Source organism: Anser anser (assembly GCF_964211835.1).
Source record: "Anser anser genome assembly, chromosome: Z".
NCBI lineage: Eukaryota > Metazoa > Chordata > Aves > Anseriformes > Anatidae > Anser > Anser anser.
Window position 1 is genome coordinate 27,946,813 of NC_139723.1, and position 13,859 is coordinate 27,960,671.

The following is a 13,859-nucleotide window of genomic DNA, read 5'->3' on the forward strand; positions in this document are numbered from 1 at the left end:
AGACTACTTCAGAAGACTACCAAAGACATGAGAAGTTAATAATAAAAATAAAAGACAATTGAATTAGTTATTTTGTTATTAGTTATTTTTAGCCTAGTACTTCTCTGTTACCTGTCAGACCACACCAGGCAGTGCTGTTGTTCGTGATGTTAATACATCCATGTGAAGAGAGGAAATATGGAATGGTGTTGGTCCATGCTGGTGTTCAAGTTTCTTCCCTGCTAGAGCGGAATTAATTTTTGAGTGTGTAGGATGTGTCTCATGTGCAGGATGTATGTGAGACTTTATATGCACATAGAAAGAGCTGGGAGAGCCTGGTCCTTAGTTTGGTTTAATACAGTTAGAAAAATGCGACAGGGACAGCTTTGTCCTTCCAGCCTCTGAAATATATGAGAGTAAGAGTCTGTACTGAGGGACTGGAATTGTTCCTCAAAAGCTATGGAAACTCCCTATTCCAATTTTAAGTAAAAGCGTGAAGTAGCTGTGGTCAAAGGAAGACCACAGGAACACAGTTGTGGAAGGAGAAGTTTTGCAGTGTGCTAGAACTTGTATGAGGGTTGGAGATACTTGATCGTAGTATCAGTTAGAATCACCCTTATCAGCCTCATCCTGCTCAATCTGTTTTTCTGTTAACATCTGGAGTGGAGATCACTGTTGATCACTGCAGAATTGAGAGTTCAGTGAAAGTTCGTTGCTCAGGTCCTCTTTACTGAAGTTGTGCTTTTCTTTATCATTCCTTGCAGCCTGGAGCTTAATGTAAAGGAAGCTTAATTCCTGGAAAAATACAAGAAGAAGCCTTCCTTTACTTGTAAGTTTGTGTAAGGTAGCAAAAAGCTAGGTGCAAATCCCCTTTGTGTGGGGTCGGCATGTTGTTCTGTAGGTGGCACTGCCTTTTTCAAGTTAACAGGAGCACCACGCTGAGTCCTGAGGCGCAGTGGCAAGGTATGACTTGGGGCAGCCAGCCTAGCCCTGCTCTTTCTAACCTGTAGCTGCCTTCACCTTGTACTCTTCTGCCTGGTGAAATTTGATCTCAAGCATCTTTTTGGTCTCAGATGTTCAAGTTGCAAAGAAGAGGTGTATAGGATCTTTGCTTCTCTATTCCATGGTCACAGAGAAGAGGAGATAAGTTTTGGTTAATGAGAAACTTTTTCCCGTGCTAAGACCAAGGGAATGCTAAGTCAGAGAAAACAGAGACTTGAGAAAAATATTTTCTGCCATGTCTTTGGTGGTTGGGGAAAGAATTAGATGGTGTTTGATGACTGTTAGTAACTTTCTTCCATCACATCTATTATTGCTGTTTGCATGTTGGAAAATAATTCCCTTAGGCAAATGAATACTGCATGTCCAAAAAAGGATGTTTTATAATTGTAACCAGAGAGGGTCCAAAATTTTCTTTCCGGGCCTTTACCTAGCTTTTTTTTTTGTGTGTGTTATTGAAAAGCATAAATCCTTTTCTTTGATGAAGCCCACTGCTTCTTATTTCCATGTTCTTTTAATAAGATCAGAGCTGGAAGAGCTGGTACGGCAAACCATGGTTTTCATACATCTGCAAGACAGTGTGAGTGTGATGTGTGAGGTTGGCTGTATGCAATCGAGTGAAATACATCTGGCTTGGTGCTTGCTGCTGTTAGATAAGAAGGGACTGTTGCTGCAGACATAAAATAATTGTTCCTCTGACATTTCTGTCCTGCTTTTGCATTTTAGAGATGTCTTGAGATAGAAGTTGTATGTTCAGGAGATTTTTTTTCATTATTTTTTTAAAATAATTTTTGAATGTGTCTGTTTCTTGGTCTCAAAAGTATCTTTAGGCATTAAATACTCTCATTTAATTATTTACTAGGTGAAGAAGTATTTAAGAGCAACTTTATTTAAAGTTTCATTTGACGTTCCCATGTTCTTCTGGGAAACACTTCAGACATACGACATGTCATGCCAGATTGTGCTATCGTGTTTTTTTTAACTTTGATCAGACACCTCATAGTTAATCTGTTTTGTGAGCTAAAAACTTCTCTTTACTTTCTTTGTGCAGAAGCTGCTCCGTACTCTGATCAGTATTGCCTGTATTTTCTAATGCTTGATATTCTTCATGAGATAGAGTAATTAGAAGATACAGGAACACCATGAATGTATCAGCAAAATAGGAATATATTTTCTGTTTTTTTCTAACCTTTGTTAAAAAATAAAAACATATGATAATCTGGATGTTTCCTAACCTGATTGCTTCAAAGCACTGGACAAACATTTTTGAAGACGTGTGCTCAGAGATGACCCCACCTTTTTCCCATGTGGTGTTAAGCAGCCTAGGATGCTCTCTCCCGGTATGTTGTGCTGCATTTACTGACACGTGATTTCACCTGCTGTTTTAGATGCCTGTTGCTCAGTGTCTTGGGGTTCCTTTGCAGCTTTCTGTAATAAAGCATCAGCTGTGATTGCACATAATGTACCACGTGCAAATTTAACCAGAGATGTTGTGTGAAATGGTAGATATGCAAGTGACCGGTCTCAACAGCTCCACAAGTCCTGGCATGGATTCTGCTGATGCTTCTGACTTCCTCCCCCGTGGAGCTGTGTTTCTGAAACCTCATGCTGCAAGGGCTCTACTTCTGTAACAGCTTCTGTGAGACACCCCAGCTGAAACTTTTAAGAACCCTTTTCTTTGCTACCACGTCTAACGCCTTTGTAGACCAGCTGCTCAGTTCCCTCAAAGAACACTTCAAATTGGGAAGCATGACTTTTCTCTGCACTCATTTTTTTTTCACCCTACCCCAAATTACAGGTTCTTTAGTATGATTTTAACACCTTGCCCAGTATGGCAGTCAGACTTTGTTGTACTTTTCCTGATTGCCTTGGTAAGCTCTGAAAAAAAATAATAAAATGGTATATTTTCTACTCTCCATTCCTTTTTGCTGTAGTAGTCAGCAGTTACTTCAAGCCTAAGTTTTTGTAGAATTAATAGTTTGGTTATTTCATACTTGATGCTTTAATGCTTCTACAGAATAGTATCTGTTTCTGGTGAGTTCTTATTATTTGTTATTTTTAAATGCTCCTCTGTTGCTTCATTTTGAGAGGGTGCTTGTATATCCCCAGTTTAAAGAGGATCTGGTTTGGTATTGGTTTTAACTGCCTCTGCAGTAATTTCAGAAAACAAGAGTTCATCTAGGTTTTCTTCTCTATCCTTATTTTCTTTTAATTCCTTCTTTTGCATCTTCGTTATCTAGTGGTTTATTGCACTGAGGAAGCAAGCTGTCTGTAACTTTCAGATTCTACTCTGTTTGAGCCCAGAAATTGCAAACAGAACTTTGTTCTAAAATTTTTCAGTGCTGTCTTACAGCTAGCTCTACGGTTAGTTTACTGACCAAAGTTTCTTATATTTCCCTGTACTAGCTGGCATTTCCCTATCAGTTAGATAAGTTTTGGAAATATAATTGTATTGCCAGTTTCAAATTCTATGAATGCCCTGCATGCTGATGAAAAAAAGCACATGAATATAAAGTCAGAAGTAACTGGAATTATTGGGGGGAGGGGGGAAGGAGGCAGTTGGTTGTGTTTTATTTTTATATTGACAGACAAAAAATCTCCCTTCTACTGTAGGTGTAATTTTTTTTTATTATTATTCTATTTTATTATAAGAAGGTGTGCTTTTTGCCTGTGTGCAGAGAGCAGAAGATACAGCTTGTCGGTGTTTCAGTGGCTCTAGTCTGTTTTTTCATTTAGTAAGTGAAATTTTCAGAAAAGGTCATTTTACCACGTGCAGCTCTTTTACAGGTTGACTGCTTAAAATTTGAATGTCTTCAGGTGTTGGTGGTAGCACGCATTTTACTTTCATGTGTCCTGTTTGAATCAGGAAAAGCAGAAAAAGAGTTTTTTTGTCCAGTGGTACTCTGACATTTCTAACTGGTTTGTGATGGGAGGAGTGGAGACAAATACTACTATTTAATGTTTGGCTTTTGGTGGTAGTTCCTTTCTGGTGGAGACTTGCTTAGGTAGCTGAATTTTGGGCTTTGCAATTTCTCACTGATGTTTGTATATGTGTTATTAAAAATGTTTTGAATTCTGTATGATTCTAGTCTGGTCTGTTTTTTCTTCCTTTGTATCTGCTTGCATGGCTACTGCCTCCTTGCAGTGACTGAATGTAAGCATCACTTACAGTCTTTGCTATTTTTGGTCATGGAGAGAGAAAGTTTCATATTTATATTAAGCAGGACTTTGTTTCTAGAATGTCACTAAGTAACCAGGAAGGAATACTAGATAATGCCTGTTTGAATGTGAACTAAAACTATCCTTTGTAAGGTTTAAAAAATGTGTATGTCCATTATTAATGCTTTGTTTTAAACTTAAAAAATAATCTGCAGAACAGTTGCAGAATTTTAGCTTTACGCAGGGTGTTTGTCTTTCAGTTTCTTTTGTCCTTTTTTTTTTTTTTTTTACAAATGTAAAACTGTTAAATCAATATCAAATGTCTTGTCTAAAGCTTTTACTTTAAACTGGCATGACATTGGTCCAGATGTTCACACAGAATAGCTCGCACTCTCAAGCTACGTGCAAAGCCCCTTTCTCTATACTTTTTATTTGAAATAGTTTTTTTAATTTAAAACCTCAAAATGCAGCCTTCACCTAGATTGCAGTCCAGAGTTGCAGGCTGAAATTGGAGTGCTGTAGTCTTTATTACTCTCTATGACCTCTTACTATTATGGGTATTGCAGTAATTAGAGCTATATAAGAAATTATCTTGGTTGGTGCGTTTCTCATGTTGCTACTTGTTTTCTTACAGACCACTGAAAATACTCCTATGAAGTTTGTCTTTCATGTAATGAATTCTGTTTCCCCATGCTTTTGTTTTCTTTATTAATGGATTTTCTTCTAGTTTTATCCAGGGCAAATTTCAGAAATAAATGTATTTATCTAGTTTTCCAAAATAAAAAGAATGTCAAAATAAATTTCCAAGAACTTTTTTTTTTTGTAAATAGAAAATCTTCAGTTACATGAGTATAGAAAAATTATACACATAATTTTGAGACATTAAATAAGGTGATAGCATACCACTACTTGCAGTCATTTGAGAATTTCTTTTTGTTTTCCTCTTTTTTTTTTTTAATATATTTTCTGGTTAGAAAATGAAAATGTGAAGCAATTTATCTAAATATAATTTTTGCAAAATATTTTAAAATGCTGAAATAAAAAATACATTTTTTTCTGCTTTTCTTTCACAGAACTCCCAGAAAGTGAAAGTATATTCCTGAAAGTGAAAATCAGAAGAAGTAGCTGCTGAGATATAGAGAAGTATATTAAGGATCATTTTTTGGTTAAACTTTTTAAGGTAGGAGGGCTATGCTTTTCTGAAAAGTAATCCTAAAAATAAGCTGCTTATTTTGCCTTGGGTAGAATAATATTTCAGACCAATTTTGAAATGATCAGGCAACGTTTATACTGCTGCTTTGGATGTTTATTGGTGACAATGGCTGTATGGAAGCATTAGTTCATCTCATGACTATGTTCCATACATTTAGCATCAAATGCATATGTAAATAGTATTCTGGTTATGTGGGTAGTGTAAACAAATGGTAGGTAAAGCATATATTTTATGTTTCATGATGATGTATGTTCTGGGAGTAGATCCTACACTAGGAGAAATTCAATGCCCTAATTTTTATTTAGGGTGTGGAGGGAGGGCTAAGTGATTTATTTCCTAGTTCTGATGGAAAATAACTACTATAAGCCTCAGGTTCAGAAATGGAGGTGGACTGTGTAACAAATTGATCACCTCTTATGAAGTTGCTTTATCAGTATGAAAACCTTGAATTTGAGTATTTGTTTCTCCTGAAACAAAGTCCTCATCTTTTTTTCTGCAATATTGTTAATGTTTCTAGAAAAGGACTTTGAAATAATTGCCATGCTAAGCGATTTGGAGTCCACATACATATAGGAGCATGGGAGTTGATAGCAGGTCAAGAGTGACCCATTGCATATTCCTTCTTCTGGAAGGATCAGATGTGTGCTGTGCTTCCTTGTTCTGAGTTTAGCTGGGGGCCTGATGTGCTTCTGTTTTGTGGCTTATCAGTTTCCTGCCTTTTGTGGCCTTGAAAGTTCATCATCATTCATACTGTAAAACCACAAGAACAGCATATATATAACAATATTTCCCAGGATGCCCTCCCACCCCTAACAACTTGTGTCTTCTCTAATATATTGCTATGGTCGGCCTCTTCTCACAGGTAACTAGTGATAGGACTAGAGGGAATGGCCTCAAGTTGTGCCAGGGGAGGTTCAGGCTGGCAATGAGGAGACATTTCTTCTCAGAAGGAGCAGTCAGGCATTGGGATGGGTTGCCCAGGGAGGTGGTGGAGTCACCGTCCTTGGGAGTGTTCAAGGACAGGCTGGACGTGGTGCTTAGGGACATGGTTTAGTGGGTGACATTGGTGGTAGGGGGATGGTTGGACCAGGTGATCATGGAGGTCTTTTCCAACTGTAATGATTCTATGATTCTATGAAATATACGGAAGAATGTGTTTGCTAATTGTAGAGTAATGGGGTTGGATGCATCTTGTTTGATGGATGATGTGGATTCCCTTTGTGTTTGCTTTTGGTCATTGTCAGGCAGATGGTACCTCTGATCTGATTCAGTATGTCCATTCCCGTCCATTCCTCTGTTGGTGGTAGATAGTAATCTTTAAGTGCAGATTGGCTGTGAAAACCACTTTCTTCAGTTCTGGAATCCAGGAAGACTGCTAATGACAGGATATCGGCTTTATTTGCTGAGCGGAGTGATGCAGTACTGAAGAATTAAGTGGCTGTCACTGAAATTTTCCACTGTGAGTCTGACAAATTTTAACATCGTTGTTTTAGAATCTGACCACATTGCTGCGGTGGTGGTGGCTGAGACAAGTCACAAGCTGTCTTTGGTAAATGCAATTAAATTTAGAGCTGTTCAAGGAGTGGTTGCTCATTTTGCATTTTTAAATGTACATTGAGAGCTTAGTACCTCTCAATTATTAGTTTTTTTATGAATGATGATAAAAAAAGAAAATGTCCTATCTTGGAATTGGCTCTGGCACATATTTTGACTGTTAAAACTCACCAAATATTGATTGGCAAATTTGCATATCCACTAATTTTAAAGTTATGTACATAGACCATCTCAAAATACGCAGCATTGGAGGAGGAAGTACCTTTGTTTGTCACGCTCCCTGTATCTCCTCCTGGTTCCGCAGTAAATTTTTCCTGAATTTACATTTTTCATTTCACTACTCAGTTTTGCCTCTAGTCGGTGTTTGCAGAATCTGGGTGAGAATCTACCTCTGTCTTAGTGCTAGCATTGTAGTGTTGTTTGGCAAAGCAAACGAAAACGGGACTGCCAATGCTTGTTCCCTAATCCAGGAACTGTGGACATGGGAAAGCATGAGGAGGAACAGGCTGGAGGAGGCAGCTGGGCTTGCTCCCCGTCCTCAAACAGCACCTTTGGGTGGTGGAGGTAGGGCGCTGGTCCTGATGCTTTGTTGGGTGACCCTGTGGGGCAGCTAGCAACTTGTCTGTGTATGCAAAGGGGGAAACACCAGGCCCAGGCCCGGAAAAATGCCTGTCCGTATTGATGCCTTATCCTGCCTCTTTGAACATTGGCCTTTGGAAATGGGTTTGTGCTTTCTGAGAGCATTCAAAATACAGATTACATAGAGCACGTCTGTTAATGTGTTTGGTAATTCATACAGTTCTGACTTCAAGTGACCATGTAATCAGTACTGGTTTCAGTTGCTTTCTGTGTATAATTAAAAATGTCGTTTTTTAGCTTCTTGACTATTAAGTATCTTAGATCTTGGATACTTGCTCACAACTTCTTTGCCTCCATAATATTGGAGCGCCTGAGATTAGCTGAATTTTTTGATGGAACACTTTCTAAATTTTCAAGGAAGAGGCATGGAGGTGGAGCTGAGAATCATCAGCTCTGAAACTTTGCCCTTGCTAGTTTCACTGATCAGAATTTTATCACGTTTTTAAAACAAACTTTTCCTATGGTGAATCTATTGCGGTGAATGGAATAATTGAAACTGAAGATCAGAGTCCAGTATACATACAGTTTTTGTCTATTTACTCAGGCATCTACTAGAGTAGTCTGAAAAAATCAAATTATTACTTAGTGAAGGGTGAATTAGCAGGCTGAAGTGAAATGTTAGCGGATCATCTGTTCTGTTCAGTTTTGTGATCTTCTGGCTCCATAGTGAGTAAGTAGAAGCAGACTGAAATATCATATGCTGAGAATATTTTATCCTTCCCTTGCCCTCCTGCCTTTTATAGCACAAGACTTCAACTTGAGATTCAGTTCCCATCTTTTCTGAATGGGATGTAAGAAAATAGAGCTACAACTTTTCTCGTTGATAATGTGCTAGGAGATTTAGTGCATGTGCTAAAATATGCTAGGAGAGAAATGAGGTTGGTCACAACAGTGGATGTAGGTCTAAAGAATGTTGAGAAATCACAGAGGGAAGCACAAGTCGTTAGTAAGTAGATGCTGTAAGATCTTTCACTTATCTTACTAAATTATCAGTGTTTTTGTAAGACTATTCTTAAACTTTAACTGTGCAAATGTTAATGCAACTAATAAAGCATAGTTCATCCTTCATAAATAAACCAGTATAAATAATTTATAATTGCTGTTTGCCTGAGCTCTTAGCCATCAGCCAGCATTCTGACTGAAATACATGGCATCAAAGTTAAGAGCATATGGAAGCTTGTGATAGCTTTAAGGTTACTCTCATAACCTTGATGTGCCTGTATTGTATACATGCATAACAACACAATGCTGCTCATAATTTCTTCATGGGATTTTTTTTTTTCATTACATAGCATTGTACTATGGCTTGTACCCTTGTACCTGTATACATTTATACATATATAGTGGATGAGGCTTATTTCTGTAATTTACTGGAAGGGCAGGGAACTGCAGAAAGAGAGGAATGGTTTTGGGAGTCAGGCTACCTTGGATATTGTTGTAGGTTCTGACTTGTAAAATTTTCTGAAACTTTTTGTTAACTGAAATCAGTGACATTTTTGTTCCAGATGTTCAGTATGCTAAAATGATAGGCACTCTGAAAGGTCTGTCTTTAAGCTTTGTGAATGCCAGTATTAGTGAGTATAATGTCAACATTAGTTTCTGTGTCTCAGGTCTCTCTGTATTAGTCCTGCTTCAGCTCATGGGCTGCTAAGAAGATGACACTATTAATATTTGTAAAACACTGATAATTTAAGTGGCAATTTAAAGCCTATGAAGAAATGGGTACTTCTGTGTTCAAAAGAGCTAACGCTTGGCTGGAGTGCAGGAATTGGTGAGAAAGTAGTGCACAGGTAGTGTGAGTACTGTAGTCTAGACCTGTAATTGCAGTTTATATAAGTTTATCTTACCAAGTTCGAAGGTGATCAGTATGGGAACAGGTTTTTGGTATATACACAGAAAACAGGGTTTGGCCCATGTTACAAAACTATATACAAGACTGTGGAAATATATGTGGTTTCAAATGTTGCATGATGTGGCCGTGTGTTATCATGATAGGATGTTTTAAAGCTAGCTCAAATATGTCTTTGACCTGCAGTTGTGTTACAGGGTTTTATAAGGTGGCACTTCTTACCAGATTATCAAGTGATGATATCAAATAATGATTTTATATTGTGCAATGAGACTGGACTGCTTTAGGGGAAAAATGTGTGAAATTAAGACCTCTACCCTAATATACCCTAATGTGTTTCTCACAGGAACAGTGGAAGGTCGCATGGGTACCTGGTTTGGGATATTTTCTCACTTTTGGGAGGTTGACTTTCCAACTCTAATGACTGTTAATGCAGTGTTTAGGACCAAACTAGCAGTAATTTTCTAGCTATCCATTTACTCTAGATGCAGTGCCTGAGAACTGATGGTTTATTTGGATGTTTTTATGTCCTTAGGACAGTATCCACTAGAATCAAGTATTTTGGGTCACCAGGAATGAAGCAGTGTAATGGCAGTTCTTGTCTGGAGATAGTGTCATGTATATTTATTTGATTAAATATGTGTATTGTTCTTTAGTGTCTCTTAGGTGCTTTTACGTGTTCCCTCATGACTTCACTTTTCAGTTAGGGGTGTGCTATTACACTACTGTTTTACAGATGGGAAACTGTAGGTCACAAACTGAAATTATGCTGGCAGTTCAAAACAACAGAGGACATCGGATCTCTTTCAGTTTAGCTTGGTGTTTAAAATGGTTCTCTGACGTTTCTGCCTCTGTTTTAAAGTGGTGTAGGTAGTCCTGTGGTTAATCTTAAGGCTAAGTTATTTCAGCGTTTAGATGTTAATAGTTGCTCTTTGTAACGTTTAAAAGTTATTCTTCTGTTTGGATCTCATGAACCTTGTTTTATTTACAGATGTGGTGAAGAGCCTATATTTTCACCCGTGCGGTATATAGTGCCTTAAAAATGGGGTTTGGAAGCGACTTGAAGTATTCTCACGATGCTTTATTAAAACTGCAAGACTGGGAACTACGACTACTGGAAACAGTGAAGAAATTTATGGTCATGCGTGTAAAAAGTGATAAAGAGTATGCCTCCACTTTACAGAATCTTTGTAATCAAGTAGATAAAGAAAGCACTTGCCAATTGGATTATATCAGCAACGTGTCCAAGGTAAGATTTAAGTATTTTGAATTTGTAATATCCTTACATTAAGGAAATAAGAGTTGAATAAGATAAGAAGTTGGATTTTGGTTTATTTTAGTTTGTGTTGGATTCCTGTTGATTCAGCTTCTTGAGAGTTAGTGTTGCCCAAGTGTTTAAAACGAGCTCAGTGTAATGGAGTTGAACTCCAGTCTTGCTTTGAGATTAATAACTAAACTGGAATCTTGGATTCTGAAATTTGGTATTTTAGGGCTTTGGGTTGAGCCTGCTGATTTGTTTAGTGTTTTGAAAATAGAGTATGTTGTAGTAAGCCTTTCTTTTAAGACAGTTCAATAGGAACTATTGTTTATGCTGTATAGAATTTGTGACAGAAATAGAAAAATACCAGGAAACCAAGGCAAAGCTTAGCATTCCGCCTGTTATTCACATCACAGTATGTGGTGTAAAAACAAAACATTAATTCAGGATGTTCCTCATAATTGTGAAGTTATTTTGCATCCAATTTAAAATTACTGTGTTGACTTTTTATAAAGGTAAGGCTGTCCTTCCCGCAGATTGTTAATGGTCAGGTTTAGAGCAAGTACAGGGAGGATACTGATGAAGCAAACTTCTCTGTTTCACCTGCTAGTAAGCTTCACTTCTGACTTGGATTTCCTCCGTGACTAGAGAAAACAATTCTGTTTTAATGCCTTATTCAATTTCTGTCCCTTCTGCTGCAGCAGTGCTTACACAGCCCCTTCAGTCTGGCATGAATCCTGATCTACTCTGCAGAAGAACACACTTTTTGGGTCAAGTGAAATTTTAGACAAAGCAGTTTTTTATGCAGTGGGCTTATGGAATTGCTGCTTGAATACAAGCTATGGCATTGCAGCAGGAACATCAGTGCTCCTTGTGCAGCAGTCTAGATTTATACTGGAGTACAGTGGCTATGTGTGTGATTTGAAAGCTGCACTGAAACAGCTAGCCTGCTTCAGCTGCCCTCAAAACAGCGCTGCACAGTGTGTATCTGTAATAAATTCTGTTGTTGTCCCCCGCCTCGCACAATAATTCTTGCAATGTAAATTGCCGCACTGCATTTGTTTTTCATCTGCGTGTTTTGGTGGTGTACTTGAAATGCTACTCACCTAGCTATGTTTCTTATACACAGTTGTGATGATTTTGGTAAATTAATGTTAAAGCATTTTTGTTAGACTAATCATGGCAGAAGTCAGGTATTTTCTTCAGGCTTTCTAGTGTCATATCCCAGAGTTGTTTTTTTACAGAATTAATGGTATGCTTAGTAGTTCTTGCTATTGCTGCCCCGCTGGGATTGTTTTTATGTGCTTGGTAAGCTGTCCTGCAACTCTTCTGGGCAGTGAAACAGTGGATTAGGACTAAAACAGTAAAGGAGCACTGGCACCAGAGTCCTGAGCATTGTAACCCTTACATTACACTTCAGGTGGCCAGCTCAGTCTAGCCACTTCAGTGATTTTTTTTTAATTTTTCTTTTCCTGTGAGCAAATAGATTTTTAGAAGCTGAAGATGTGTCTTAAGACATTTTCTTTGTGGGTTGAACAGAGGTATCTGTGTCACGTTTTGAAGTCATTTTGGATGTTGGCACTTGAGTTATTTTTTCAGGATTATTTTTTGTTCCTTATATTTATTTTTTCTTTTAAGGAGGTGCCGTTTTTCTCTTAAGCCTCATCCCTGGTCTCTGCATGTTTGCTTAAGAGCGAAAGTATTCATATACTACTGACAGGTCTTTTGTACGGGCTTGCCTTGAAATTGCACTGTCAGCTTGGATTTCAAGGTTATGTGGTGATACATTGTCACTGGTTTTGGCAGTTAAAATACCTGAATTATTGTTTGGTTATTTTACTCCCACTGTTCTAATATATTTTGCTATTTCATGATACTTTTTGTCTCTTTCTGACATTTTACAGAATCAAAATCTGACCCAGTTATTATGGGATATAAATCTACTATTTTACGTCTCCTAAGATTTAAAAGACTGTAACTATGTATTCAATTCTGGGTATTCAAACGTGGTTTCGGAAGTAAATTCCGAGCTCTCTAATCTTTTCTGCTCCCCCCCCCCCCTTTTTTTTTTTTGAAGTGTGCAGTGAGAGCGAGCACTTTGAGAGAGCTGTTTGCGTAAATCTGTCCTGTGTTTTTTCCATGCAGAGGCAGTAAACTTCCTGGAAGGCGTAGTGGCGGGAACCTGTAATGCCAGAAAAGCAGTATTTTTTAAGTGCTTCTCATAAGCTTTTCTGTGTGCGTATATGTCTAAAAAATACTGTTAAACCAAACAATATTATATTTTATTGCTTTTGATGGATTTGTGTTTTTTTTAGTGTGAAAGGAAATGCTTTGCCTTTTCTGCTGTCTCCACCCAGCTGTTTTTTTTGTCCCATATAAATCTCAATTTTTGAAGCCTTTCCCCTATTATAACTTTTCACCTTAATTTATGCCATTTTAAAACGATAAAAGATAATCATACAATACACAGAAATCCTGTTTAACCAATGCTTTCTCAGTGTGGAAAGAGGGATGTAAGGAATGGGAATATATGGGAATTCTTTCTTTTTTTTTTTAATTTTTAAATAGACAGGTTTTCACTGGGTTTCAGTCTTACTTGGGCTTGTTTGGTGAATTATAAGCTAAGTATTTCTTTAGAGTATCTGTCATGTTGAAAAACTGCTTTTGCTGTGTTTCTCAGGGTTGATTGAAACGATACTTGCCTCACCAGTAATAAATCACTCTTAAAGAAAATGCGTGACTCTTGCTACTGTTTGACTTCTGAGAGTGCTGTTATGAACTCTTCCATACCCACTGCTCTGATACAGATGTTTAATGTTGTTTCTATTGTACAAAGCTTTGCAACATGGCTTCTGTTGTCATTTGGAAAGTGCTCTGTAACGGAGAGATTAAGCACTTTTCAGATATAACCAGGAAGCTTCAGTCTGTGAGCTTTTACAACACCACACTTGAAGCAGTTTGCGATAGTTCTGTGCCATTCGCTGCAATGTTTGTCAGCTAAAGGAAATGTTAAAGATGGTTTAATGTATACAGGAATTAACTTTCATTCTGTTCTCTAAAATCCAATCTGAGTTGCAGCATTGTCATGTAGAGATGAGAATATTTATTTATATAGATAGATTTATATATGTATATGTGAACACATATATGTTTATGTATAAGATATAAGGAAATCCCAGAACTACCAAACAAATTAATTTTGTAAGTTG

General features: G+C 37.6%; 1 protein-coding gene across 12 annotated transcripts in view; it reads left to right on the top strand.

Annotated features, from left to right (window-relative positions):
- FER (FER tyrosine kinase) overlaps positions 1-13,859 on the top strand; it is a 201,359-nt gene that overhangs the window by 7,824 nt on the left and 179,676 nt on the right. For 11 of the 12 annotated variants that reach the window (XR_014576434.1, XR_014576435.1, XM_083816304.1 and 8 more), the window contains 2 exons: positions 5,211-5,317; positions 10,384-10,641. Coding sequence is in view for 10 of the 12 variants with exons in the window: in XM_083816304.1 (XP_083672430.1) it covers positions 10,435-10,641 (207 nt within the window). In the remaining 2 variants the exon portion in view is untranslated. Of the gene's footprint in view, positions 1-5,210; positions 5,318-6,610; positions 6,810-10,383; positions 10,642-13,859 lie in introns of those variants that run through there. The other variant, XM_083816306.1, reaches the window with a different exon arrangement.